Source organism: Hylobates moloch, unplaced genomic scaffold, assembly GCF_009828535.3.
Source record: "Hylobates moloch isolate HMO894 unplaced genomic scaffold, HMol_V3 SCAFFOLD_23, whole genome shotgun sequence".
NCBI classification, from domain to species: domain Eukaryota; kingdom Metazoa; phylum Chordata; class Mammalia; order Primates; family Hylobatidae; genus Hylobates; species Hylobates moloch.
In genome coordinates, this window is record NW_026652298.1 from 38,716,457 (window position 1) to 38,740,688 (window position 24,232).

Genomic DNA, 24,232 nt, shown 5'->3' on the forward strand with positions numbered 1-24,232 from the left:
TGTTCACGAGCCCGAGTTGTTGGGGCCAGGGAAGAGACTGGGTGCAGGTGGGATGGGGGTGGGGTGGGGTGCGCGCCAAGCCGCGGGCCCGGCTGCCCTTACCTATGCCGTGCTTCCTGAACTCTTTCACGACGCCCAGACTCAGGATGTACGCGACTTGTGTGTCAACAGAGAAGTTGGACGCTAGAATATCTCCATCCTAGAGGAAGAGTCAGAGAGAAAATCAGGCTCACACTCCTGGTGCACGGCTCACTGCACAGCCCGGCCCAGGCGGGCTCTGCACCGATTCCCCACCACGACAGCCAGAGGGACACCGACTGGGAGGGGCAGAATCAAGAGGTACTGGAGAGGGGCCCCCACTCCCCAAGGAAATGAGAGCGTTTACGCCCTTCTGGTGAAAAACAGCTGAAAGAAGCATACGCACAAAAGGAGCTTCTCTTGGGGGTGTGTGGGAGGCGTAGCCAAGGACGAGAATGAGGCTCTGATGCCAGCACAAGGTAAAGTTATGGCATGAAGGGAGCAACTAATTACACAGCACCGCGTGGGCCTCATGGGAATGCACGCGTGTCACTTGGTACGCCTGGATGCAGGACAGTGGACAAATGCAAAGTTTTAGAGGTTCAGTTAAAGAATCGCATGCTGCCCCAGGTGGTCTTGGAGGAGGGAGACTTGGGAGGCCGTCCAACCCCTTCTGCTGCCCCCACAGGCAGAGGAAGCCGCCACACCTGCGTCAAGCCACCCACCATCTCTTGGTTCTAGAGATGGAATTCAGGGTGGGAGTCATGAATCCGATCAGCATGAGGCTCTTATCTTCCAACTTGTAAAAAAACAAGAAGGCCTTTCTGCTCCCACATGCTTGGCTGGGGTCAGCCTGTCCAGGTTCCCTGATCTCCCAGCCCTCTTCACGCCACAGTTCACCTGGACATGTCAGTCCAGGGAGAAAGGCGTCCTTATCACTCTTGTTACTCCAGGCCTGCAGAAAGGGTGTCTGTTCCCCAGCTGACATCTCTTAACAGGGTCCACTTTGCCCTGACCTTGAACTCACTATGCCTGAGAGGAAGGGGCGAGCCGAATGAGTGCCAGCGTGCAGGCCAGAGGGCCCTCTACTGAGAGCCGGGAACATGAGCCAAAGGGTCCCCATGTTGGCCTTGAGGGAACACAAATACGTTCAAGAGGAGGAAGAGACCCAGCTGCCACCTGGGGGCAGGTGCACAGTCACCGGGGGCACTCAGGAAAGCCACCCGGAGGAGGGGGTTCCAGGGAATGAGTCATGGGGGGAAGGTGGGGACCATGTGTCCCATCAAGAAGAGAGATCAGACTGGGCACGGTGGCTCACACCTGTAATCCTAGCACTCCGTCGAGGCAGGAGGATCACTCGAGGCCAGGGGTTCCAGATCAGCATGGCCAACATGGTGAAACCCCATCTCCACTAAAAACACAAAAATTAGCTGGGTGTGGTGGCGCACGTCTAAAATCCTAGCTACTCGAGAGGCGGAGGTTGCAGTGAGCCGGGATCAGGATCGCACCACTGCACTCCACCCTGGGTGACAGTGAGACTCTGTTCAACAAAAAAAAAAAAAGAGGAGAGAAAAGAATGTTGACGCTTGCTTTCTGCTACATCTTAGCTCTTAAAAATCACAGAAAAAAGCTCAGGAGGAAGCTAGGACAGAAAAAGTGACTCAGGAGAAAAAAGCGGTGCCAGACAGAGCGTGACCACAGGCAAAACAGGGTAGATGCCAGTGGATTTGGGTCCTTAAAGGGAGAGACATGCCTTCTTGCACTTTTATTTACTTATTTAGAGACAGTCTCACTCTGTCACCCAGGCTGGAGTGCAACAGTGCAATCTCGGCTCACTGCAACCCCCACTGCCTCCTGGGTTCAAGTGATTCTTGTGCCTCAGTCTCCTGAGTAGCTGGGATTAAAGGCGTGCACCATCATGCCTGGCTAATTTGTTTTTATTTTTACTTTTAGTAGAGACAAGGTTTCACTATGTTGGCCAGGCTGGTCTCGAACTCCTGACCTCGTGATCTGACCACCTGGGACTCCCAAAATGCTGGGGTTATAGGTCTGAGCCACCGCACTCAGCCCTTCTCTAACTTTTCTTCTTCTTTTTTTTTTTTTTTTAGACGAAGTCTTGCTTTTGTCCCTCAGGCTGGAGTGCAATGGCATGATCTCGGCTCACTGCAACCTCTGCCTCCTGGGTTCAAGTGATTCTCCTGCCTTAGCCTCCCAAGTAGCTGAGATTACAGGCGTCTGCCACCATGCCCGGCTAATTTTTGTATTTTTAGTAGAGATGGGGTTTATCATGTTGGCCAGGCTGGTCTCAAACTCCTGACCTCAGGTGATCCGCCTGCCTCGGCCTCCCAAAGTGCTGGGATTATAGGCATGAGCCACTGCACCCGGCCCCTTCTCTAACTTTTAAAGAAATAACCTCAAGACAAACAAATTGAACCATCTGCCAGTTGTTGGTGGGTTTTTCCCTCCTTGGCTAACTCCTCGGGCGGTAAACATTACCTTAGATGCTGGGAGGACCAACATTATCACGCAGAATCTTGACCAAAGTCAACCATTCAGAACAATGTGGCCATGGCCTTACTGTTTACATTCAGAGTGGGGTTTGCTAGCCTGAAGTGGGACTGAGGTGGGTCCACAGACGCCCAAAGGGTTCTTAGATCTTAAAGGGCTCTGTGAAGTTAGAGGAAAAAAAATTATCTCTGTACTTTCCCTGACCTCTAACTGTAACTAGCATTTCCTTCAACAAGCTGAAGCAATCTTAGCGGTTTCTATGACACTGCCGCCAACACAATCAGGGATATTTTCATAGCACGTTATAACTGCAGATTCTCAATGCATCATCTGTGCTCATTCCTGCTTCAGGACGACAGTGGTTATGAAGCCTGCTGCTGGGCACAACTGGAGGCCCACGCGCCACGAAATCACACACACACACACACACACAAAAGCACCAGCCGGGGATGAGTGTCGTTGGCCACTTGGATTCCTCGGGTCACAGGCTCCTTGGACGACGGCTATGGAGCAGGCAGCATGATTCCATCGCAAGCCCCCATGACCCATCCACTGACAGTGACTGCCAAGTCATCACCACACACACGTACATACCTCTTTATGTATTTTGGTCCTGTTCTTAATTTCAGCTACTATCATTCCCACAATGGCACCTCTGTAGGTTGCAGCAAGGGAAAAGAACTTCTTGTTGGATGTGATATCACGATACCATGAGTCTGGGTACCTGAGAAACAGAACATACTCAGGTGAACCTGCCACAGCTTCAGTCCAACTATGGTCGTGCTCTAGACATCAGAACCACCAGCTCTGGGCCACTTCTGCCTGCTGCTCTAAGGCTGACGAGGAGTTTGCCCACCACTTAGTCTCTACCTAACTGTCACAGCTACCTTCTTAAAGCAGTGATCTGTCTGGACAGGACTGAGGATCTCTGATGGGAATTTTTTTTTTTTTTTTTTTTTTTGAGACAGAGTTTTGCTGTTGTTGCCCAGGCTGGAGTACAATGGCGTGATCTCGGCTTACTGCAACCGCTGCCTCCTGGGTTCAAGCGATTCTCCTGCTTCAGTCTCCCGAGTAGCTGGGATTACAGGCATGTGCCACCACGCCAGGCTAATTTTGTATTTTTTTTTTTTTTTTTTAGTAGAGATGGGGTTTCTCCATGTTGGTCAGGCTGGTCTCAAACTCCCGACCTCATGTGATCCGCCCATTTTGGCCTCCCAAAGTACTGGGATTACAGGTGTGAGCCACCGCGCCTGGCCTGGGAAAAATAATTTTATCTGATATGAAATTGTCTCCATGGAAGCAACTCATGGAGAGTCACCAGCAGGGCCCTGTTCCTCCACCAGGTGAGTGAAGATTTTAGGGCCCTTGTCACCCTTGGACACTGGATGAGTGCCTATGAGAATCTGTGAGACTTCTGGACACTGAAGACTAGGGGAGTGAGTGATTCGAGGAAGAGCCGGGTTCACAGGTGGCAGGCGTTTGAGTTTACAATGCCTCCTCGGACAGGGAGGAACTCGCCCTTAAGGGGAATGTGAGGCTGAGGCTGCTAACGGCTGCTCACCAAGAATGAGGCCAAGACCCCTCCGAGAGGAGCAGGGAAAAGAACAGTGGGCATAAAGGCCCAGGACACGGGCATTAACAGGCAAACCCAGCCCCAGAGAGACAAGGTCAGGAGGGCAGAGGCACGTGGAGTTTCATGGGTGTGTAGGTTTAGTTTTGCCACCTCACAGCCCGGTTCATGTCACAGTCTTGGGAACCTGAGGCCTTAGGCCCATGAGGACTGCAGGAGAGACAGGCAGGCTGGGTGGCTCATGTGGCCGAGGCCCACGGTCCAGCGCAGCTCCACTGGCTCTCAGGCAGCCCCGGGCAGAGTCTGATCTACGCACTCACTGCAGCTTTTATTTCCCTAGATTGGTTTCCAGCAGTGAAACTGCTGGGCTGAAGAACATGTTTTTATTTTTATTTTGAGATGGAGTCTCACTCTGTCACCCAGGCTGGAGTTCAGTGTTGTGATCTCGGCTCACTGCAACCTCTGCCTCATGGGTTCAAGTGATTCTCCTGCCTCAGCCTCCCGAGTAGCTGGGATTACAGGTGTGAGCCACTGCGCCCGGACCAATTTTTGTATTTTTAATAGAGATGAGGTTTCACCATGTTGGCCAGGCTGGTCTCGAACTCCTGACCTCAGGCCTGCCTCGGCCTCCCAAACTGCTGGGATTATAGGCATGAGCCACTGCACCCAGCCAAGAACTATTTTTTTTTTTTTTTTTTTTGAGACGGAGTCTCGCTCTGTCACCCAGGCTGGAGTGCAGTGGCGCGATCTCGGCTCACTGCAAGCTCCGCCTCCCGGGTTCACGCCATTCTCCTGCCTCAGCCTCTCCAAGTAGCTGGGACTACAGGCACCCGCCACCTTGCCCGGCTAATTTTTTGTATTTTTAGTAGAGACGGGGTTTCACCATGGTCTCGATCTCCTGACCTCGTGATCCGCCCGCCTCGGCCTCCCAAAGTGCTGGGATTACAAGCGTAATCCGGCCAAGAACAATTTTTTAACTCATGTTGCCACCGCCAGCCCGCATCACCTGGACTGTGACAGTTCCCACTTCCACAGAGATGCACAGGGGTCCCTGCCACCGCCCTGCCAAGAGCACAAGGTTCAGTCAGTCTGAGGCGAACACTCAAGGAAATGCTGGTGGCTGGCAAGATCTTACTTTCCATTTTCCATTTTCAAAGTTTGTGTCAACTTTTTTCATCAAAAAAGCTGTATGTGCATATATTGTAGGCAAGACAGACCAGAAGAAACAATCATAGGGCCTAATATTAATCTACCTACCTCAAATACTGAAACAATGTTAAATGGTACATACCCCCTTGTAAATTTTTTACCCCCTCTCAGTTCATACCTATCATTATAAAATTTTATCTTGTACATCTTTTCAAATAAAAATAGGATCATGGTACATATTGTTTTTTAGTCTGCCTTTTTTCCTTTAATATCTTTTTTTTTTTTTGAAACAGAGTATCGCTCTTGTTGCCCAGGCTGGAGTGCAATGGTGCAATCTCGGCTCACCGCAACCTCCGCCTCCTGGGTTCAAGCGATTCTCCTGCCTCAGTCTCCCAAGTAGCTGGGATTACATGCACGCACCACCACACCCGGCTAATTTTGTATTTTTAGTAGAGACAGGGTTTCTCCATGTTGTTCAGGCTGGTCTTGAACTCCCAACTTCAGGTGATCTGCCCACCTTGGCCTCCCAAAGTGCTGGGATTACAGGCTCCTTTAATATCTTGTAAAAAAGATTTCTCTATCAAAAAATATAACTCTTTGACAGGTTTTTTTTTCCTGGCTGAATAATATTGCACTTTTATATGCACATACTATAATTACTCTAATGCATGTAACCAACTCCTTGCTGTTAAGATACTTGAGTGGCTTCTAAATTTTCTGAATTATAAATAGCACCACACCCGATAGCTCTGTAACTGAAATTTCTCACAGAGCCCTTCTGGGGAACTCTGCACACCCGGAGAAGTGGAAAGAGCCCAGGAGCAGGGGTCCCTAGATGAGCTGGGTAACCTGGGACCCCTGTGGCCCCTCCAGGCCATTCCCACCTTTGCAGCATGGTCCTAAGGGCCCAAGAGGCCCCCATCCCCGCCGCCCAGCTTCTGCACCTGAGGCTCATGGGCTCTCCCCAACCCTGCAATCCGCTCCACTTACTCGATGGGGAACCAGTCGCCACACAGGTGCTTCACAGTGTCTATGTCATCGTGGCAGAGGAGGCGCAGGCTGACCTCGCTGAGCGCGCTGGATGGCACCACCTCTGTCATTCACACCTGTGGGGAAGGGTGGGGGGGGATGCGTCACTTCACAGCCTGGTCTTCCTCATGCTCAGCTTGTGAGGCAGGCAAGACAGAAGAGCATGGAGCATGTCCCACGGGTGGACGCCCCTCAGCTAGCACTCAGAGGCCTCTGCCCCTCACGATCACCCTCGCAAGAGGCGTTGCAATCGCCCCCATCTGCTGAGAAGACCCAGGCCCAGGAGGGCAGGCAGGATGGGGAACCAGGCCCTTCACTGCTCAGCCCCAGCTAAGGGAAGCCCTGGCCAGCCTCTCTCCTCCCTCCCCATCTGAGCTGCCCCTGGCTGGTCTCACATCTTAGGACAGTGGTCCTTCCGAGGGTCAACGGCCCTAGCCAGCCTGACTTCTCTCAAACCCAGCCAGTGGCTGCCACTGACAGTTGTGGGTTCAGCAGCCCCCATGCCTCATCCCCCTTCAGAGCAGCCTGGCGGCCGGGGCAGTGAACGGCTGGATTTGCAGGGGAAGTGGCGCGGCATTATGACCAGGGCGTGGGTCTGTGCTGAGTGGGTCACATCCCAATTTCTCCTCCCCGCCCAGCAAGTGAACACTCATGGGCAGAAAGAAAGAGACTTTGGGGGACACCACAGTTCAAGTCGGGGTTACGAGTGGCCAAGGACTTCTTTAAATCAGGAAAGTGCATCCAATCCAGGGGCTGGGGGAGCAGCCCCGCTTGTTTTATTTAACAAGGAAGTTTTTATAGAAAAGAGGAGAGGAATGGAGGGAGGAAGGCTGGCTGGCCAAGTGCTGGGCACCGAGAAGGGGAAAACAGAAGCCTTTGTTCTTTAAGTTGGAAACTGGTCGTTAAAAGGAAAAGATGGGGCCTGGTGTGGTGGCTCACACCTGTAATCCCAGCACTTTGGGAGGTCAAGGTGGGTGGATTGCCTGAGGTCAGGAGTTCAGGACAAGCCTGGCCAACATGGCAAAACCCTGTCTCTACTAAAAATACAAAAATTAACCAGGCTTGGTGGCGGGCACCTGTAATCCCAGTTACTGTGGAGGCTGAGGCAGGAGAATCGCTTGAACCCGGGAGGTAGAGGCTGCAGTGAGTCAAGACTGGGCCACTGCACTCCAGCCTGGGCAACAGAGTGAGACTCCGTCTCAAAAAAAAAAAAAAAAAAAGGAAAGGATGGAAGGCTGCGTGTGGTGGCTCATGCCTGTAATCCCAGCACTTTGGAAGGCTGAGGTGGGAGGATCGCCTGAGCCCAGGAGTTTGAGACCAGCCTGGGCAACATAGCAAGACCCTGTCTCTAAAAGTAAATAAATAAACCCATCAATAAATGGGAAAAGATGCTGCATTTATCCTCCCTTTTTAGGAGGAATTGCGTAGTTCATCTCAGGGTTGAGGAAAATTTCTTTTTTACAGAAGAATGCCGGCTAATAAAAGTAGAAATAATGACGGAATTAGAAAGTCACCATTTTGGAATCATCAACAGAAATGACCGAGTCAAACAAGAATCAGGAAAGGCTGTGAAATCCTCAGTGAAAGCGGCGGGGGGCAGGTGCAAAGTGTGGACGCAGAGCCCCTGGGCTCCCAGGACTCACTCACTGCCCAGGAAAGGCCTCGTCTTTATCTGGCAGTCCCCACTCCACTGGCGGGAGGAGCCCAGCCTCTCTGAGCTCCCACCCTCCTGCTGCCATGGGTGGGAAGTGCCCGTGGCCATCCACTGTCCAGGCTTCTGCACAACCTTCCCTTTCCTGACAAGGGGAAGAATTTAGATGCTGAATCTGGTCTCTCTGCTGGCTCAGCCTTAGCTGATCAGATTCCTGGGGCCTCCTCTGTGGAGTGGAGATGGCCAGGCCCCTCCTCAGGGTGGTTCTCTGCTGGAACGAGCTGATGGGGTCCAGGTGTCAGGACAGTGCTGGCAGGGGGGCGGTGCCCCTCTACACCAGCCTTGAGCGCCCACTACTAGCTGATACTTGGCTCAGTCCAGCCACTTCCAGGGGTATCCCCTTGACCTGGGACAGGGCCAACACTGACGTCCCGAGCAGCTCTGCTCTGACTCCTAACTTGTGTGGTTCTCAGCTCCTAGTTCAACGTCAAGGCGTGCCAAGTAGTTCATGGTCAGCTTTATGGGGAGAAGCCTCTCTAAACTCACACCCCCACCCCGCCCTTGTGCCCACCCCTTTGTTCCCACGGTTCTGGATCCATACACTGTTGACTCTAGACCCTTTAAAAACAGGCCAGGCGCAGTGACTCATGCCTGCAATCCCAGCGCTTTAGAAGGCCAAGGCTGGTGATCACCTGAGGTCAGTAGTTCAAGACCAGCCTGGCCAACATGATAAAACCCTGTCTCTACAAAAATATAAAAATTAGCCAGGCGTGATGGCAGGTGCCTATAATCCCGGTTACTCCAGAGGCTGAGGCGGAAGAATCACTTGAACCCAAGAGGCAGAGGTTGCAGTGAGCCAAGATCGCGCCACTGCACTCCAGCCTGGGCGACAGTGCAAGACTCCATCTCAAAAAAAAAAAAAAAAAGGTGGGACCAGGCATGGTGGCTCACACCCGTAATCCTAGCACTTTGGGAGGTCCAGGCAGGTGGATTGCTTGAGGTCAGGAGTTTGAGACCAGTCTGGCCAACACAGTGAAACACTATGATATGGTTTGGCTGTGTCCCTCCCCAAATCTCATCTTGAATTGTAGCTCCCAAAATTCCCACGTGTTCTGGGACGGACCTGGTGGGAGATAACTGAATCATGGGAGCAGTTTCACCCATACTGTTCTTGTGGTAGTGAATAAGTCCCACGAGATCTGATGGTTTTATAAAGATTTCCCTTTTTGCTTGGCTTTCATTCTCTCTTGCCTGCCACCATGTAAGACGCGCCTTTTGCCTTCTGCCATGATTGTGAGGCCTCCCCAGCCACGTACAACTGTGAGTCCATTAAACCTGGTTCCTTTATAAATTACCCAGTCTCCGGTATGTCTTTATCAGCAGCATGAAGATGGACTAACACACCCCATCTCTACTAAAAATACAAACATTAGCCGGGCGTGGTGGTACGCCTGTCATCCCAGCCACTCAGGAGGCTAAGGTCCAAGAATCGCTTGAACCCGGGAGGTGGAAGTTGCAGTGAGCTGAGATGGCGTCATTGTATTCCAGCCTGGGTGACGGAGTGAGACTATGACTCAAAAACAAAACGAAACGAAACAAAACAGATGACAAAAAACACACAAAGAAACAAAACCTCTAAAAGAACAGATGAAGGTGTTAATCTTGTCAGGTGTGAGAACAGCCTTGTGGTTATGTACAAAAAGCCCATATTTTATATTAACAGATGCACAGTGGAAAATGCAGGGGCAAAATGACAGAATGTTCCAGAATTTAGTTTAATTTAGTTGGAGCAAAAAAGTGGCAAAATGTTAATGAGCGTTAGATCTGGATGACGGGTATGCCACGTGATGTTTGAAAATGTGCTTAATTAAAACCAATCAGGGCCAGGAGCGGTGGCTCACGCCTGTAATCCCAGCACTTTGGGAGGCCGAGGCAGGCCGATCATGAGGTCAGGAGTTCAAGACCAGCCTGGCCAAGATGGTGAAACCCTTGTCTCTACTAAAAATACAAAAAAATTAGCTGGGCGCAGTGGCAGGCACCTGTAATCCCAGTTACTTAGGAGGCTGAGACAGGAGAATTGCTTGAACTTGGGCGGCAGACATTGCAGTGAGCCAAGATTGTGCCTCTGCACTCCAGCCTGGGTGATAGAGTGAGATTCTGTCTCAAAAAACAAACCAAACAAACAAACAAAAAAACATAAAGCTAAAGAAAACCAATCAAATTTCTCATTCCAGAGAGACTGGGTTTCCAATGTAGATGGTGGGTTTTCCAGGTGACTGAATGAAAGGCCTCTGTTGTCTGCACTGAGAGCTCTGGAAAGCAGCACTGTGTGCCGCAGCTGCCACCATGGGCCGCGGGACCTTGTATCCCTGGGAACGGTGGGTCCTGGGCACGTGGCTGGCACTGGGCATGCACTGGAACCGCAGGGGGGGCAGCATCTGGTTCACTGTCAGTGGGTGGGTACTACTCAGGGCCCGCACACTCCACTGAGGTCTCAAAACGCAAAAGGACGCTGGGCACGTAACTCAAGCACAGATACTGTGTTTTTACGAAGCCAGCCGAGGGCAGGCTCCCACCCCCTTTCCCCTAAGGGTTAAGAAAACTGGCAAACCCAGAAACCACTTACCCACACTTTGAACCTCTGGGACAAAGCCACTAACCCCACATCAACGGCTGAGGCAGAGACCGGTTCCTCGATTCAGCCTTTCCAGAGACGGCTCTGGAAAGTTCCACACAAGGGCCACAGCACACGGCCTCCTCCTTGCTACAGGAACCAGCACAGGGGAACGGCTGCCCACCTGGCCACCCTGGGCAGAACTCCAGAGCCCACAGGCCCAGCCGCCCAGGTTTCTGAGCTCCCACAGGGCCAAATGGCTCTGAAAACACCACCACCGGCTCTGCTCTCACTGGAGAGGGCAGGATGAGCGCAGGCAACCTGTGAAACCAGCCGGTGCAGCCCGGGTCTGGAGGCCACAGCGAGACCCGCCTGAGAGCTGGGCCCAGGAAGTGGGGTTGGCAAGGCCTTGACCTCCGTGGATGCCTGGCGCAGGGATGACTTCCTGAAGGGACAAAAACGTTCCAGATCTTTTTTTTTTATGATTATTTTTTGAGACAGAGTCTCGCTCTGTCACCCGTGCTGGAGTGCAGTGGCGCGATCTTGGCTCACTGCAAGCTTTGCCTCCCGGGTTCACGCCATTCTCCTGCTTCAGCCTCCTGAGTAGCTGGGACTGCGGCGCCTGCCATCACGCCCGGCTAATTTTTTTGGTATTTTTAGTAGAGACGGGGTTTCACCATGTTAGGCAGGATGGTCTCCATATCCTGACCTCGTAATCAGCCCGCCTCGGCCTCCCAGAGTGCTGGGATTACAGGCGTGAGCCACCGCGCCCGGCCCAGTCAAGTTGATTTGTAAAGATTTTCACAAATCTCTAAATTGTGGCTTGGTACCAAAGACAGATTTGTAATGAGCTCGCATCTCTCACATCCTGGGACTGCACATTTCCCCCAGTATCCTCATTTGTTTCCAGTTTGACTTTCAAGAAAAATACTGGGCTCCGAGATATACAACGATCTACGGATTTGCAAATCCCTACTAAAAGTGCTTCCGTGTTTCTGGAGGCCAGTTCTTTAGACTCCTTGACTTAAAAATGGAAACGCATCACACCTAAGTCAGGGCCAAATGCAGCACGCATCACAGCACCTCATGTGTCTTGGCCCAACTGATGGGCAGAGGAGAAGAGGCAGGAAGGTGCATGAAACAGAGACTCGGGTTGCCTGTGTGCCCATGAAAGGAAGAGATGGGGTCAAAGAGGGCAGCTGTAGGTCCACTGCTGCGGAGGCAGCGAGGGGGACCCACATGTGCGCTGGCCCATCAGCCTCCCTCTAGAGTCAGGAGTTCGTGCTGATCAAGTTGGAGATCATCCAAAGGCAGGGCCAGCGGCCCCCCCCCAGCCCCACTGGCCCCTGTCCTGCCATTGCTCCCTCTTCCCACAGCTTTCTACATCCCGTCTCCCCAGTATATCCGTGCCTGCAGTCACAGCAGGCTCAAGGGGAGAGAGACGGGGCTGGCTATGAGGGCCACGCTGGGCCCAGCTATGGGAAGGACATGGAGCTGGTTGGAGGGAGAGCTCCTGAAAAAGTGGGGCCTCCTTTCCTGCTGACGCCCTGGGTCATTTCATTTCTGGGGTCCCAGGGCCTGAACATCCGCAAGAATTGCTGCTGTCACGCAGCCGCTGTGACAGGAGCTCTGTGTCCCTGGGAACAGGGAGTTCCATTCCAGGCACCTTCACCTGCAGGCTGGGAGGTGCACCTGGGCTTCCCTGGAGAAGCCCTGAACCAGGCCTGGCAGGAAGCTGCTCCCCCAACATTGTCTGCTGGGGGCAGTGCAGGCACTGCGGGGCAGGGTCACCCATTTCCCAGCCCCTCAAAGGTGGCAATGGCCAATTCTGATGCAAAACCAACTGTGTCAGTCACCCCAGGAGTATGTGTGGGCTCAAGGAATGGCAGGGCCAAAGCCCTCCAGCAGATGGCAAAGTTAGTTCCAACGACACCCACCTTGGAGCCCATCCCCTGACACGGGACAAAGGACCAGGTTAAAGCACTTTCCAGGCCCCAGGGCAGCCCCAGCAGGCCTGGCGCACAGAGGAGCATCTGGTGGCAACCTTCTTTGAGCACAGTGATGCTGAGACAAACACGTGGCAGGTATGGAGCTGAGGCCCAGGATGATGCAGTGCCTGAGGGCTCAGAGCCACGGAGCCCTGGCTCTTGGCTGGACGGCTTCATGCATCACCTGTGTGAAAAAGCCCTGGTGCTGGCAGGGAACCCTCATGTGCCGACCTAGAACCTTCTACTAAGTACTCATCTTCCATTGCCCTGCAGGCCACCCGGAGGACACAGGGACAAGAGTGCTGATAACAGGGAGCAGCAAGGCAAAGTCAGAGAGAGGCCCCGCCAGGCAGGTGCTCTCTGCTCTGAGCCCTCCAAACACGATGGGTCCCCAGGCAGTGCTGGGGGGATAGGAGGACTAAAGTCGCAGTTGCCCAAGCCATCTTTCAGAACATGTTCCTAAAAAGGCACAGGACGCATCTCTACTACAACAAGCAGGGAAGTATTGCATGGGAGAATGCGAAACTCTCCTGAATTTTTTTTTTTTTTTTTTTTTTTTTTGAGACGCTGTCTGGCTCTGTTGCCAGACAGGCTGGAGTACAGTGGCGAGATCTTGGCTCACTGCAACTTCTGCCTCCCAGGTTCAAGCGATTCTCATGCCTCAACCTCCTAAGTAGCTGAGATTACAGGCACGTGCCACCACACCCAGGTAATTTTTTGTATTTTTAGCGGAGACAAGGTTGTTGGCCTTGTCAGGCCAGTGTTGGCCAGGATGGTCTCGATCTCCTAACCTTGTGATCCACCTGCCTTGGCCTCCCAAAGTGCTGGGATTACAGGCGTAAGCCACCAAGCCCGACCACTCCCTTGAATTTTTAAGTTAGAACCTGGAGCTTCAAAGGCTCATGCCTGCAGTGAGAAATCTCCCCTGGCTGGCCTCCTGGGTCTGCATCGCAGTTCTCCGCCTTCAGGAGGTGGAGCTATGCAAGGAGGGAGGCACTGATCCTGCTCCACCCAAACAAAAGCCATGCTTGCGCCTCAGCACTCACGCCTTCTCTGCCTTCCCCAACTCCATGCTCCTGAGCTGCCTGCAGACCTCATATTTCTTTTACATGGAAATGACCTCTCTGGACGCGGTACCAAGACTGCTTTCCTGTGAGGACTGGCAGTAGCTGGAAGGGGCTGGTGTCTGGACTGGCAGAGCCAAGCTGAGCCCCTGATCAACATCACTGTGAGGCAGGAGAATAGGGTCTGGAGGCAGGGAACCTAAGGCCAATTCATGCTGACTTCTTAGAACTAAATCCAAAAGAAAACCCCAACTTTCCATCCCCAAGTAACAAAAGAACCAGAGGCTACTCCCTTCACACCGCCCTGCCTTTCCACTAGGCAGATCAAGAACTGAAAGTACCTCTGATTGGTCCCCTCCTGCAACCAATCAAGCTGTTCTAAGGCCAAGTCTTCATTTACATAGGAGTGTAACTTTGTAATTTCACTTCAGCCTCTGATTGGTTGCTTTCCACAACCAATCAGCTATTTGCATAGGATGTAACTTTGTAACTTCACTTCAGCCTCTGGTTGGCTGCTTTCCTCAACCAATCAGACTGATCACAGGTCATTTTCATTTACATACGGCATGCACCAAATAACCAATGGGAAACCTCTAGAGGGTATTTAAACCCCAGAAAATTCTGTAACCAGGGCCTGCTCCCACCCTATGGAGTGCACTTTCGTTTTCAATAAATCTCTGCTTTTGTTGCTTCATCCTTTTCTTGCTTTGTTTGTGCCGTTTTGTCCAATCTTTGTTCAAGATGCCAAGAACCTGGATATCCTCCATCAGTAACAAGTGCCCAGGAGCCCCATGTGCTCAGCCCACAGGAGGCTATGGTGCGAAACTGGAGGAAGGGCTGCCAAGATGTCTCCAGCACCCACAGGTGTGTCTGCCATCCCCCACCACTGTCGGGTGCTGAAAATTCAGAATCTGGGGGACACAGAATGGACTGCGTTTCAGTTACCAGAAGGGTTTCCTGACACCCTCATGATGCCCACAGGGTGCTCCACTTGCACCCCACGTAAGAAAGCCAAAAACAACCCTGTTTCGTAGTGCCCTCTCTCCTTGGCAGTCCCTGTTCTAATGCCCCAAGTCCACGGGGGCCTCCTCCTCCTTCAAAGGCACTGCTTCAAGACCAACGAGTCATGCTGCACTTGGAAAGGCCACCCGCTTAATGGCTTGAGAGGTGCCCTGGCCTCCGCCCATGACCTCAGGAGCAGACTCCCAGTGTTCAGCTGGCCATGGCCACACTGCCCTGCCCTCCCTTCTCTTCCTTCCCACCCACAGCTCCTCCCTGCCAGTCCCTACCTGCACTCTGAGCTCCTAACATGCTCCCAGACCCTGCAGGGATCTCAGGTGTTCTGAGACGGCTCTCCCGCCGCATACTTCAGCTTCTCAGCTGCAGCCTGAAGATTCTCCCACCTCCCTCAGGATCTCTGGGAAGGCTGCATGAGACGCTGCTTCTAAAGGCCGCCCCCCAACCCCTGGTCCAGCTCCTCGGGCCCTTCCTCTCTGGCCCAAGCACCCACTGTCTGACATTTTCAATCTCCTCTTTTGCACAAACTCCCCTCTGACAGGTTGTCCGCACCCTGCAGGCACCCATCTTGGGCAGGCCTCCCCGCCACCTCCTTTCCAGGCAATGGAACCACTTGTAGCTCAACACCTGCTGCCACCTTTCTGCTTTACTCCTGCCCTTCAAACACTTATTCCTCACTCACCCACTCACCCCACTTTCTGCCCCAGCACACTGGTGAAGGTGCACCAACAGCTGTCCCTCTGCAAAATCCAGAGCCCCTCCAGGAATCCCCACCCCAAACTCCAAGCAGCTCGCATCTCAGTAGATCTCCCTTTTGGGCCACGTTCCCCCTCTTCCTCTCAAAGTACCACCCCAGTCCTGCCCGTTAGCACACCAGGCTTCCGCTCAAGAGAAGCTCAAGGGAGATTAGCATGTGCTCATCCATACCACAAGAATTAAACACCACTTGCAGCTGCAACGTTTACTAGCTTGAAAAATCCAACACTCATGAACTCCACACTCCTGTCTTTGGGGTGGAACAGGGGAGAAAAGGAGAAACACACTAGTGACAGACACAGGCCACTGTCTTGCACATCAGTGAAATGGGCTCAAGGGCTAAAAGTGGAGGATGTCGGCAGCTAACACTGTGCATGGCTTGTTTCTCAAACGAGCAGCTGCCTACGTGAGAGCAAGGCATCTCCTCAGCAGCCCTGGCTTCTTCCAAAGCATCAGAGCAGCAGGAAAATGAATCATTTACCAGGTGACAAGACGTAAACACCCACCACTCTATTTCCAAACAGCCTCTCTCTGAAGACCATCACGTGCTGAGGGGAGCCTGCAGAGTGGCCGCATACAACTCGATGCACATCTCTTCAAGGACAGATGAGTGACACTGGAGGATTCTGTTTTTACAACACTCTGGAACTGGCCAAACAAATTGCTGGTACTGGCACCCAGAGTGCTGAAGGGGGAGCTGAGAAGCGCGATGGCGATGTGCTACGTCTCGTTTCACAGTTGTCAAAATGTATGGATCTGCTGGATAAAGCTATGTATTTGGCCGCATGTTAATTACACCTCGGTTAACAACAGCAACAGCCACAGGTGTTCTGGCAAGGTCCCAGGTCCTGACTCAATCTTCCCTGGGTTGAACATTCTGTCACGCCTTACATTTCAAACTGAGAATCCATTTAGTCGTTAATCTATCGAAACTGCACTGAAAATTCAGGCCCTACCCTGGGCATCGGGGTCTCAGCAGTGAGCAGAGTCAGACTCTCTGATTATATGGGGGGGACATACCAGGGTGTCGTGGTGCTTTCTGGCACCATTACCTAAATACTCGCAAACCCCACTGCATTGGCTAGAGGAATCTCATGGCAAACACGAAAAGCGCCATCCCCTGGGCTGAGCAGGGATGCTCCCCCACCACAGGGGTCACATGGAAGAAGGAAGGGATCCATCCCTCTGCAACCTCCTCGAAACTGCACCCAAGACACACAGGGTCCCCCCAGAGAGGAAGCCATCTGAGGCTGTTGTACTAACCCCCGTCTGCAGCCTGGGGGACAGCACCTTCCCTGCTCTTGAGCCAGGGCTGGATTGGGGGCGGGGGGGCAGCAGGAAGGACGGCTCACCTTTCGTGGCCCCACTCAGTCAGTGTCAGAAGTGGAGATGACAAAGACGAAGAGGGGATGAGGAAGGACAGAGACAAGAACATGACCCAAGAGAAAGACAGAATGCTAAACAGGGGACCAGAAGATGTGCCGCCAAGACGGGACGCCGTGGCTGCCTCTCTTGCTTCGGACGAGTTTCCTTTTTCTGAGACAGAGTCTCGCTCTGTCGCCCAGGCTGGAGTGCAGTGGCAAGATCTCGGCTCACTGCAAGCTCCGCCTCCTGGGTTCACGCCATTCTCCTGTCTCAGTCTCCTGAGTAGCTGGGACTACAGGCGCCCGCCACCACGCCCGGCTAATTTTTTGTATTTTTAGTAGAGACGGGGTTTCACCATGTTAGCCAGGATGGTCTCAATCTCCTGACCTCGTGATCCACCCGCCTCGGCCTCCCAAAGTACTGGGATTACAGGCTTGAGCCACCGCGCCCGGCCCCTTTTTCTGAAATAGAAAATTGGGGTGCAGATGAGCCTCTGCTCCCAGATCTCATATTCCCACTGAAAGAGCAGCTCGAGACAACTGAGGTGTGGGCTGGATGGAGCCAACAGGGTGGCTGCCAGAGCAGCACCTTTGTCCCTGTGATGCTTTCAGCTGGGATCTTGCAGGCAACTGCCTGATAGGTTGTGCCTGGAATATATTTCCTAAATCAGATTGAGTGAGTGGGTCAACCTGTTTGGTTTAAAAACAGAACAACCACAAAACTACCTGAAATAATACCAGGTTTGGGGGCAGATGGGAATCAAATGATAGTAAAACGTATTTACTCGAACAGCATTCTTGACTAACGCCCAAGACTAGACCCTGTTTAAGGCTCAACCAAGAACCTGTCTGTTCTTGGACAGAGAGCTTAAGGCTACAGGAAACCCTCTGTACTGCCTAGGAAGCAGCAGGTGAGATGGACATGGCAGCTCCTCAGTTTAAAAGGAGAAAGCCCAGCAAGAGAGAGTCGAGTTTCAGGGCACTTCCTCTCCCTGCTGGCCCCTCCGTGGCTTCTTCACTTTCCATCACCATCTGCTGGGTTTTGTTGCCTTTTTGCTTTTTACTCTCTGCTTCTCTGGGTTTGCACTTAAGATCCTCTGGAATCAAATAACTATCAAATATAAATCTAGCCAGGCGTGGTGGCTCACGCCTGTAATCCTAGCACTTTGGGAGGTCAAGGCAGGCAGATCACTTGAGGTCAGGAGTTCGAGACTAGCCTGGCCAACATGGTGAAACCCCATCTCTACTAAAAATGCAAAAATTAGCCGGGCATGGTGGCTGTAATCCCAGCTACTTGGGAGGCTGAGGCAGGAGAATCGTTTGAACCCAGGAGGCGGAGGGTGCAGTGAGCCGAGACTTCACCACTGCACTCCAGCCTGGGCAACAGAGTGAGACTCTGTCTCAAAAAAAATAAAAATAAAATAAAAGTAATCCAAATTTCTGCCTGAATCTGCCCCAGCAATTGCGGCAGACGGTTCCATTCTGTATCACTTGTTTCTGTATTACTGGATCTTTTTTTTTTGCAATAACCTTGGGTTGTTTTTATTATCAGAAAATAGTGAAGACGTTGTATGTGAAAATTATGAACACACACACAGACTTCTTTTTCTAAGAGACAGGATCTCACTATGTTGCCCAAGCTGGTCGCAAACTTTAGGGTTCAAGGGATCCTTCAACCTCAGACTCTCAAATAGCTAGGATTTACAGGCACATGCCACCAAGTCTAGGTTGAATTTTTTTTTTTTTTTTTTTTTTAAGTAGAGACTGGGTCTCCCTATGTTGTCCAGGCTGGTCTCCAACTCCCGGACTCAAAGGATCCTCGCACCTCAGCCTCCCAAGTAGCTGGGATTACAGGTCTCAGCCACTGCATCCGGGCCAGCTTGCATTTCTTTTTTTTTTTTTTTTTTTAAACAGGGTCTCACTCTGTCACTCAGGCTGGAATGCAGCGGCACGATCTTGGCTCACTGCAACCTCCACCTCCTGGACTCAAGTAATCCTCCTGCCTCAGCACCCCCAGTAGCTGACAGTACAGACATTGAGTTACTACACCCAGGTAATTTTTGTATTTTTTGTAGAGGCAGGGTTTCACCATGGTGGCCAGCTGGTCTCCAACTCCAGAGCTCAAGTGATCCATCCACCTCGGCCTCCCAGAGTGCTAGGATTATAGGCGTGAGCCACCGCGCCCGGCCTCAGCTTGCATTTTTATATTAAAATAACCTCACAGGCTGTTTGTAGTTAGCAACGACTTGGGTATTTAATAGTGTGTTTTCAAATTATGAGTAGTATTACCCATTTTGCCCTAAAATAGACTCAGCGCTGACTCTGAAACTGTGCCTTGGAGTAGCATGGTGTTTTGTGCACTCATCCCGGAAATAAATGTTCTAAACACAGAGTCAAAGTCGCAAAGAAACAAAGAGGAGGCTGTGGACAAGGGAGGCCAAGCAGCCTGTATTCCTACATAACCATTAAAAAACAATTTGCGTGGCTATATAAAATCTAATTTTAAAAAATATTTAGAAATTTTAAGACAACCATTTCAAAAAAATCTAAAAAATGCATTTTCCTTTTCTTGAGAAAGGGGAGTCCTTTCAAGGCTTTGTTTTAAATTTGTCAAAGTAACCCATGTTCATAGTAAAGTAAGAATTCACGTGCAACACAAAGCAAAAATTCAGAATCCTGTACGTACCCCATCCCTAGTATAATTACTATTAGTGGTTTATTGTGCTTACAACAAGAAAAATGCTTTTCTTAATAGGAGAGGGCTTGCCTGGTAAGGGGCCCATGGGTCTTCTGGCATTGGGGGTGTACAGGTTACGTTCATGCCATGTCAACTCGTCAAGTAGTGCACTTTTCAGTGTGTATACATCAATGAAAAGATTAAAAACGGGAGGCCAGAGGAGATGCAAAGTAATCTGAAACTAAGTAGAAAGACAAGGGCAGCAAGTGACAGACTAGCAAGACATTCTGAATGTAACAGACTCTGGAAAGAATAATCTCTGAACAGTTTACAACAGGAGTCAGAATAAGCTATCTTCTAGAAAGAAATAAGTTTCGAACAGCATTCAATAGAACACCCATGAACACCAAGGGAATAGGGAAATATTGTTGCATTAACATTTTCCAGAAAAGAACCCTTTTTGGTACCTAAGGGAGAATTACCTACCTACTATTTTATAAAATGAAATTGCTTTCTTCAATAGTTGTTTTCAAGATGGGCCCCAATGTCAATACTTTGCTGGCCAAATCGACCCTATTTCAGGAATACAGTAAACAAAAAAGGAGAAACACCATTTGCTTTTTAGTAACAATAACTATACCACAAAAAAGAGCACTGAAAGATTTTTTTTTTTTTTTTTTTTGATATAAGGTCTGGCTCTATCACTCCGGCTGGAGTGCAGTGGCGCCATCTCAACTCACTGCAACCTCCACCTCCTGGGCTCAAGCTATCCTCCCACCTCAGTTTCCCAAGTAGCTGGGATGGCAGGTGCACACCACCATGCCTGGCTAATTTCTGTATTTTTTTAGAGATGGAGTTGTGCTATGTTGCCCAGGCTGCTCTCGAACTTGTGAGCTCAGGCGATCTGCCCACTTGGCCTCCCAAAGTGCTGGGCCCCTGTGCCTGGCCAAGAATATTTTTTTAACATGGTTTGTCAAACATGAGAAAATACCTTTCTTTTGTCTTTCTGTGGAAGCAAAGGGAACATTTCTCAAACATTTGTTCTGCATGTCTGTCCACAACCACCTCCTCTTCATTGCAACTTTAAATTTCTGTTTAGAATGTTTATTTCTGGCTTCAAAGCACAAAATACATGCTATTCCAAGTGTATGGGGGTTTAAGAGTCCATTTTAGGGCAAAATGGATAATAATTTCACTCATAATAACTTGAAAACACATTGGAACATCTCTAAGCTGTCACACTCATAGCCATTTCTCACGATGGCTTCTCCCTGGCTGAGACAGAGATGCGGAATCCCGTCTGAGTTGCTGACAAGGTGGGACTAGGGAGTGGCCCTTGTTTGCTTCCCTCTATCTGACCGTCTCAGCTTAGAGCTGTGGCCACCTTGGGGTGACTGGCACCTCCCTGCCCACCTCCACAGTGGGGCACTCTGGATCCATTAAGCAGCACTCACTGTTGACAAGGACCCCAAACCACTTCCTGCAGAAAGCCCTGGCTCCCCTGGTTCAGACCCCCTTCCTATCACTCCCACAAGCACTACGCAAATGCCTTAGTGTTCACAGGCAGAATGTTAATCCTATTATATGCCCGTTTGGTTTTCAAACACAGGTCTCTCTTTAATCAGCAGTGTAAGATATTTGGGCTTCAGATAAGCCCTGACCTGTCTGTCCTGCCAGCCTCCTATCAGAGGTCATGCTAAAAAGAATGATACAGAGCCTGGCAAACTGTCTCACTCCTGTAACCCCAACGACTGAGGAGGCTAAGGTTGGAGGATGGCTTGAGGCCAGGAATTTGAGACCAGCCCGGGTGATACAGCAAGACTCCGTCTCTAAACATATATACATACATATATACATATCAAAATAATGATATGTAGGGAAGGAGTCCTGACCCTGGATCATTCTTTGCACTTCAAGGCACTCACAACTATTTGCTGAACCAAATTCGGCATTTGAACTTAGCCAGAAAGAGACCCAGGACTTTCAGCATCTTTTTGCAGATCAGCATTTTACTTGAAAGCACTTCACATGGACATAAGCAGAACCAGCTTCGATGCAGGGTCCACACCCCAGCCTTGCTTTCTGCAAACCAGGAAAAGAGGTGTAAAAGCCATGAGGGCGGGCTGGATGCAGTGGCTCAAGCCTGTAATCCCAGAACTTTGGGACGCTGAGGCGGCGGATCACTTGAGGTCAGGAGTTCAAGACCAGCCTGGCCAACATGGCAAAACCCCGTCTCCACCAAAAATACAAAAAAATTAGCTAGGCATAGTGGCACATGACCGTAATCCCAGCTACTCAGGAGGCTGAAGCAGGAGAATAGCTTGACTCGGGAGGTGGCGGTTGCGGTGAGCTGAGATTACACCACTGCATTCTAGCCTGGGTGACAGAGTAAGAACCTACCTCCAAACAACAACAACAACAAAAACAAAAACAAACACGCAAAAAGTCATGAGGGCTTCAAGGATTCCTTCCAGAAAGAGATGTGGAGGAGCTGCCATTTAAGAAAACAGTGTCTGATAAACAGCCAGCTTTCTATTCAGGTGAGAGCTGTCACCAAGCGAATGGGACCTCTGGGCTATTTCAGCAGAGCAAGGCCATGCACTGCCCTAACTCAGAGGGCTGAAGACTCTTCTCTGCATCTATCTGTTCCCTGTCGCTGCAATGTGACCATTCTGGATTCTGTATCCACCTGGTCTAACCACCGCTGCTAACAGGTACACCCAGTCTCCAGTTACGAGCACCCAGTTAGCAATGACAGGGAACAATCCCTCCTGGTCTCCTTTTAGGTGTAAGTATCTTTCATCACTCAAATCTCGTCACATCCAGGAACTTTCTTCCATTCTAATCTGAAGCATGCTGTTGCTAAGCAACCCAGACAAGTCCCATCTAAAGATACTCTCCATACTGTCCCAGAGTGGGCCTCGTCAAAACAAACACAGCGACAAAGTCACTTCAAGTTACAACCGGGAGAGGCTAAAGATAGGACGTACACAGACCTTTTAAAAAGTTGTCTGTGTGTTTTATTCTGGCATGCTGACACCAGACCATGCCTTGACTTTGCTACTTTCAGTTTAAACCATTGTCACAGAAACCCAGTGTGTCTGCAAGCTCAGTGAGATGAAACTCCAGCAAACCACAGCCCAATCATGCACGCCCCATTCTCCAAGGGCAGATCTGCATATTAATGTAGAAAATCCTACAAGAAGGGACATTAAGACCAGAAAGATAACTGGGACATATACTGCAGTCTCCCTCGAATTTCTTCTGGTCTTTAATCTCATCTTCTCTAACTGAACTTAAAGCAGTTCACTGATATGTGTGTATTTATTTGTTTTTGCTCCAGATCCTTTTTAATTCAATGATGTTGAGACTCCCCCTCTCTCTGCCTCTGAACACTGACCCATATATCACAGAATTTGTACATCACAGTGCTACATGGCCTGCCGCTTTTCTAGAGCCGACCTTTGGAGTCACATGACTTTCATGGTTCACTCAGTTAAGCATTAACTAAGAGTTTTATGCCTTCAATGCCCTGGTAAAAGACAAACATCTGCAAACGGCAATCCAGTTCTGGCACTCCGATTACCACTCCAGATACCAAAGCGAACTACTCTGTTGGGCTGTTAACCTTTTCTTTCAAGATAAATGAGTGACACAAAAGTGTACGCCTCAAGGACTTGGCAGAGTGAAGACAAACCCACGAAACGGCCAATGTCCACGTTTACTGCAGAGTACCCGTTGCCTGCTGTCCAGACCCTGGGTCCTGTCTCCGCTTGGGCACACAGATTTGTGGGTGGTCGTCCAGAAAAGGCCCACCACTTCCCCCCAAATTTTCCCAGCAGGACAAACCACAAAAACTACAGATTCCCTCTACTCCCTGGGAAGTACCCAATCCGGAGAAGAAAGTCGGAGCTGGGCGTATGGGTTCTGTAGGGCCGGTCTGTAACGGGCCAGGAACGTAAGGAATTTGTCTTAACAACCAAAGCTGGGAGAATAAGACTAGGAGGAGACCTAGACGGAGCCCCTGGCTTTCAGGAGTTCAGAGGAGGCCAAACAAGTCGCAGGTAACTCCAATCGGCGCAACAAGTACCAAAACAGGCCCGGACCAGGCCAGGCGGGAGCGGGGCGAAGGCGCAAATCGCTGACCCGACTGAAATGGCCTGGCCCTTCACCTCGCGCGACACCCCACAAGGTACCCATGAGGACCACCCTCTAGTTGCAAATTGTCCCGACCACCTGTCTCGGGGTCGGACACTGACGGAACCCCAAGGCAGAAGGCCCGACTCCCACCCAGCATTGAGAGCCGCGACCTCCTCAACCCTCGTGCCTGGCCAGCGCCCACGCCCCGCCGCCGTCCCCGAAACCGGCTCCCGGGAGGACCGTGCGCCGGGGGCGCGGGCGCGGCCGGGCCTGCCTCACCAGCGCGCTCTTACCCGGTGGGCGCTGGCCCCTCTGACCCCGGCGCGGCCTCCCTGCCTACCCCGCCCCCTCGGCGCCCCGCCACAGGTCCGAGCCCCAGCGGCCGCCCCCTCACCTCGTGGGGGAGCCGACGGCCGCTGAGGGTATTGTAGGGCTCAGCGCATCCTGGAGGCGCAGGGAGCCGGGAAGTGGGGCCGCGCGGAGCCCGCAAGGAGTTATGTAACCGGCAGGGGCCGCAACCGGGACGGAGGCGGCATCTCGCGGCACTTCCGCCTCCCGCTCCCGGCCCGCAGCGCAGCCCGGAAACCCATTGGCCACCGCCCCCACGTGGCCCCGCCCACTGAGGCCGCCGCCGCCGCCGCCATCTTGGGAGCGGGCAGGCTCCGTGCGAAGCCAGGCCCAGGATCC

At 51.5% G+C, this 24,232-nt stretch overlaps 1 protein-coding gene across 5 annotated transcripts in view; it reads right to left on the reverse strand.

The window, feature by feature from the left end:
• NAA60 (N-alpha-acetyltransferase 60, NatF catalytic subunit) overlaps positions 1-24,232 on the reverse strand; it is a 36,714-nt gene that overhangs the window by 2,911 nt on the left and 9,571 nt on the right. For 3 of the 5 annotated variants that reach the window (XM_032145476.2, XM_032145479.2, XM_058433918.1), the window contains 3 exons: positions 6,236-6,351; positions 3,121-3,250; positions 103-199 (listed from right to left, as the gene is read on the reverse strand). In XM_032145476.2, coding sequence (XP_032001367.1) covers positions 103-199; positions 3,121-3,250; positions 6,236-6,345 — 337 coding nt within the window. In that variant the 5' untranslated portion in view covers positions 6,346-6,351. Of the gene's footprint in view, positions 1-102; positions 200-3,120; positions 3,251-6,235; positions 6,352-23,939; positions 24,093-24,232 lie in introns of those variants that run through there. The other 2 variants (XM_032145474.2, XM_058433919.1) reach the window with 2 other exon arrangements.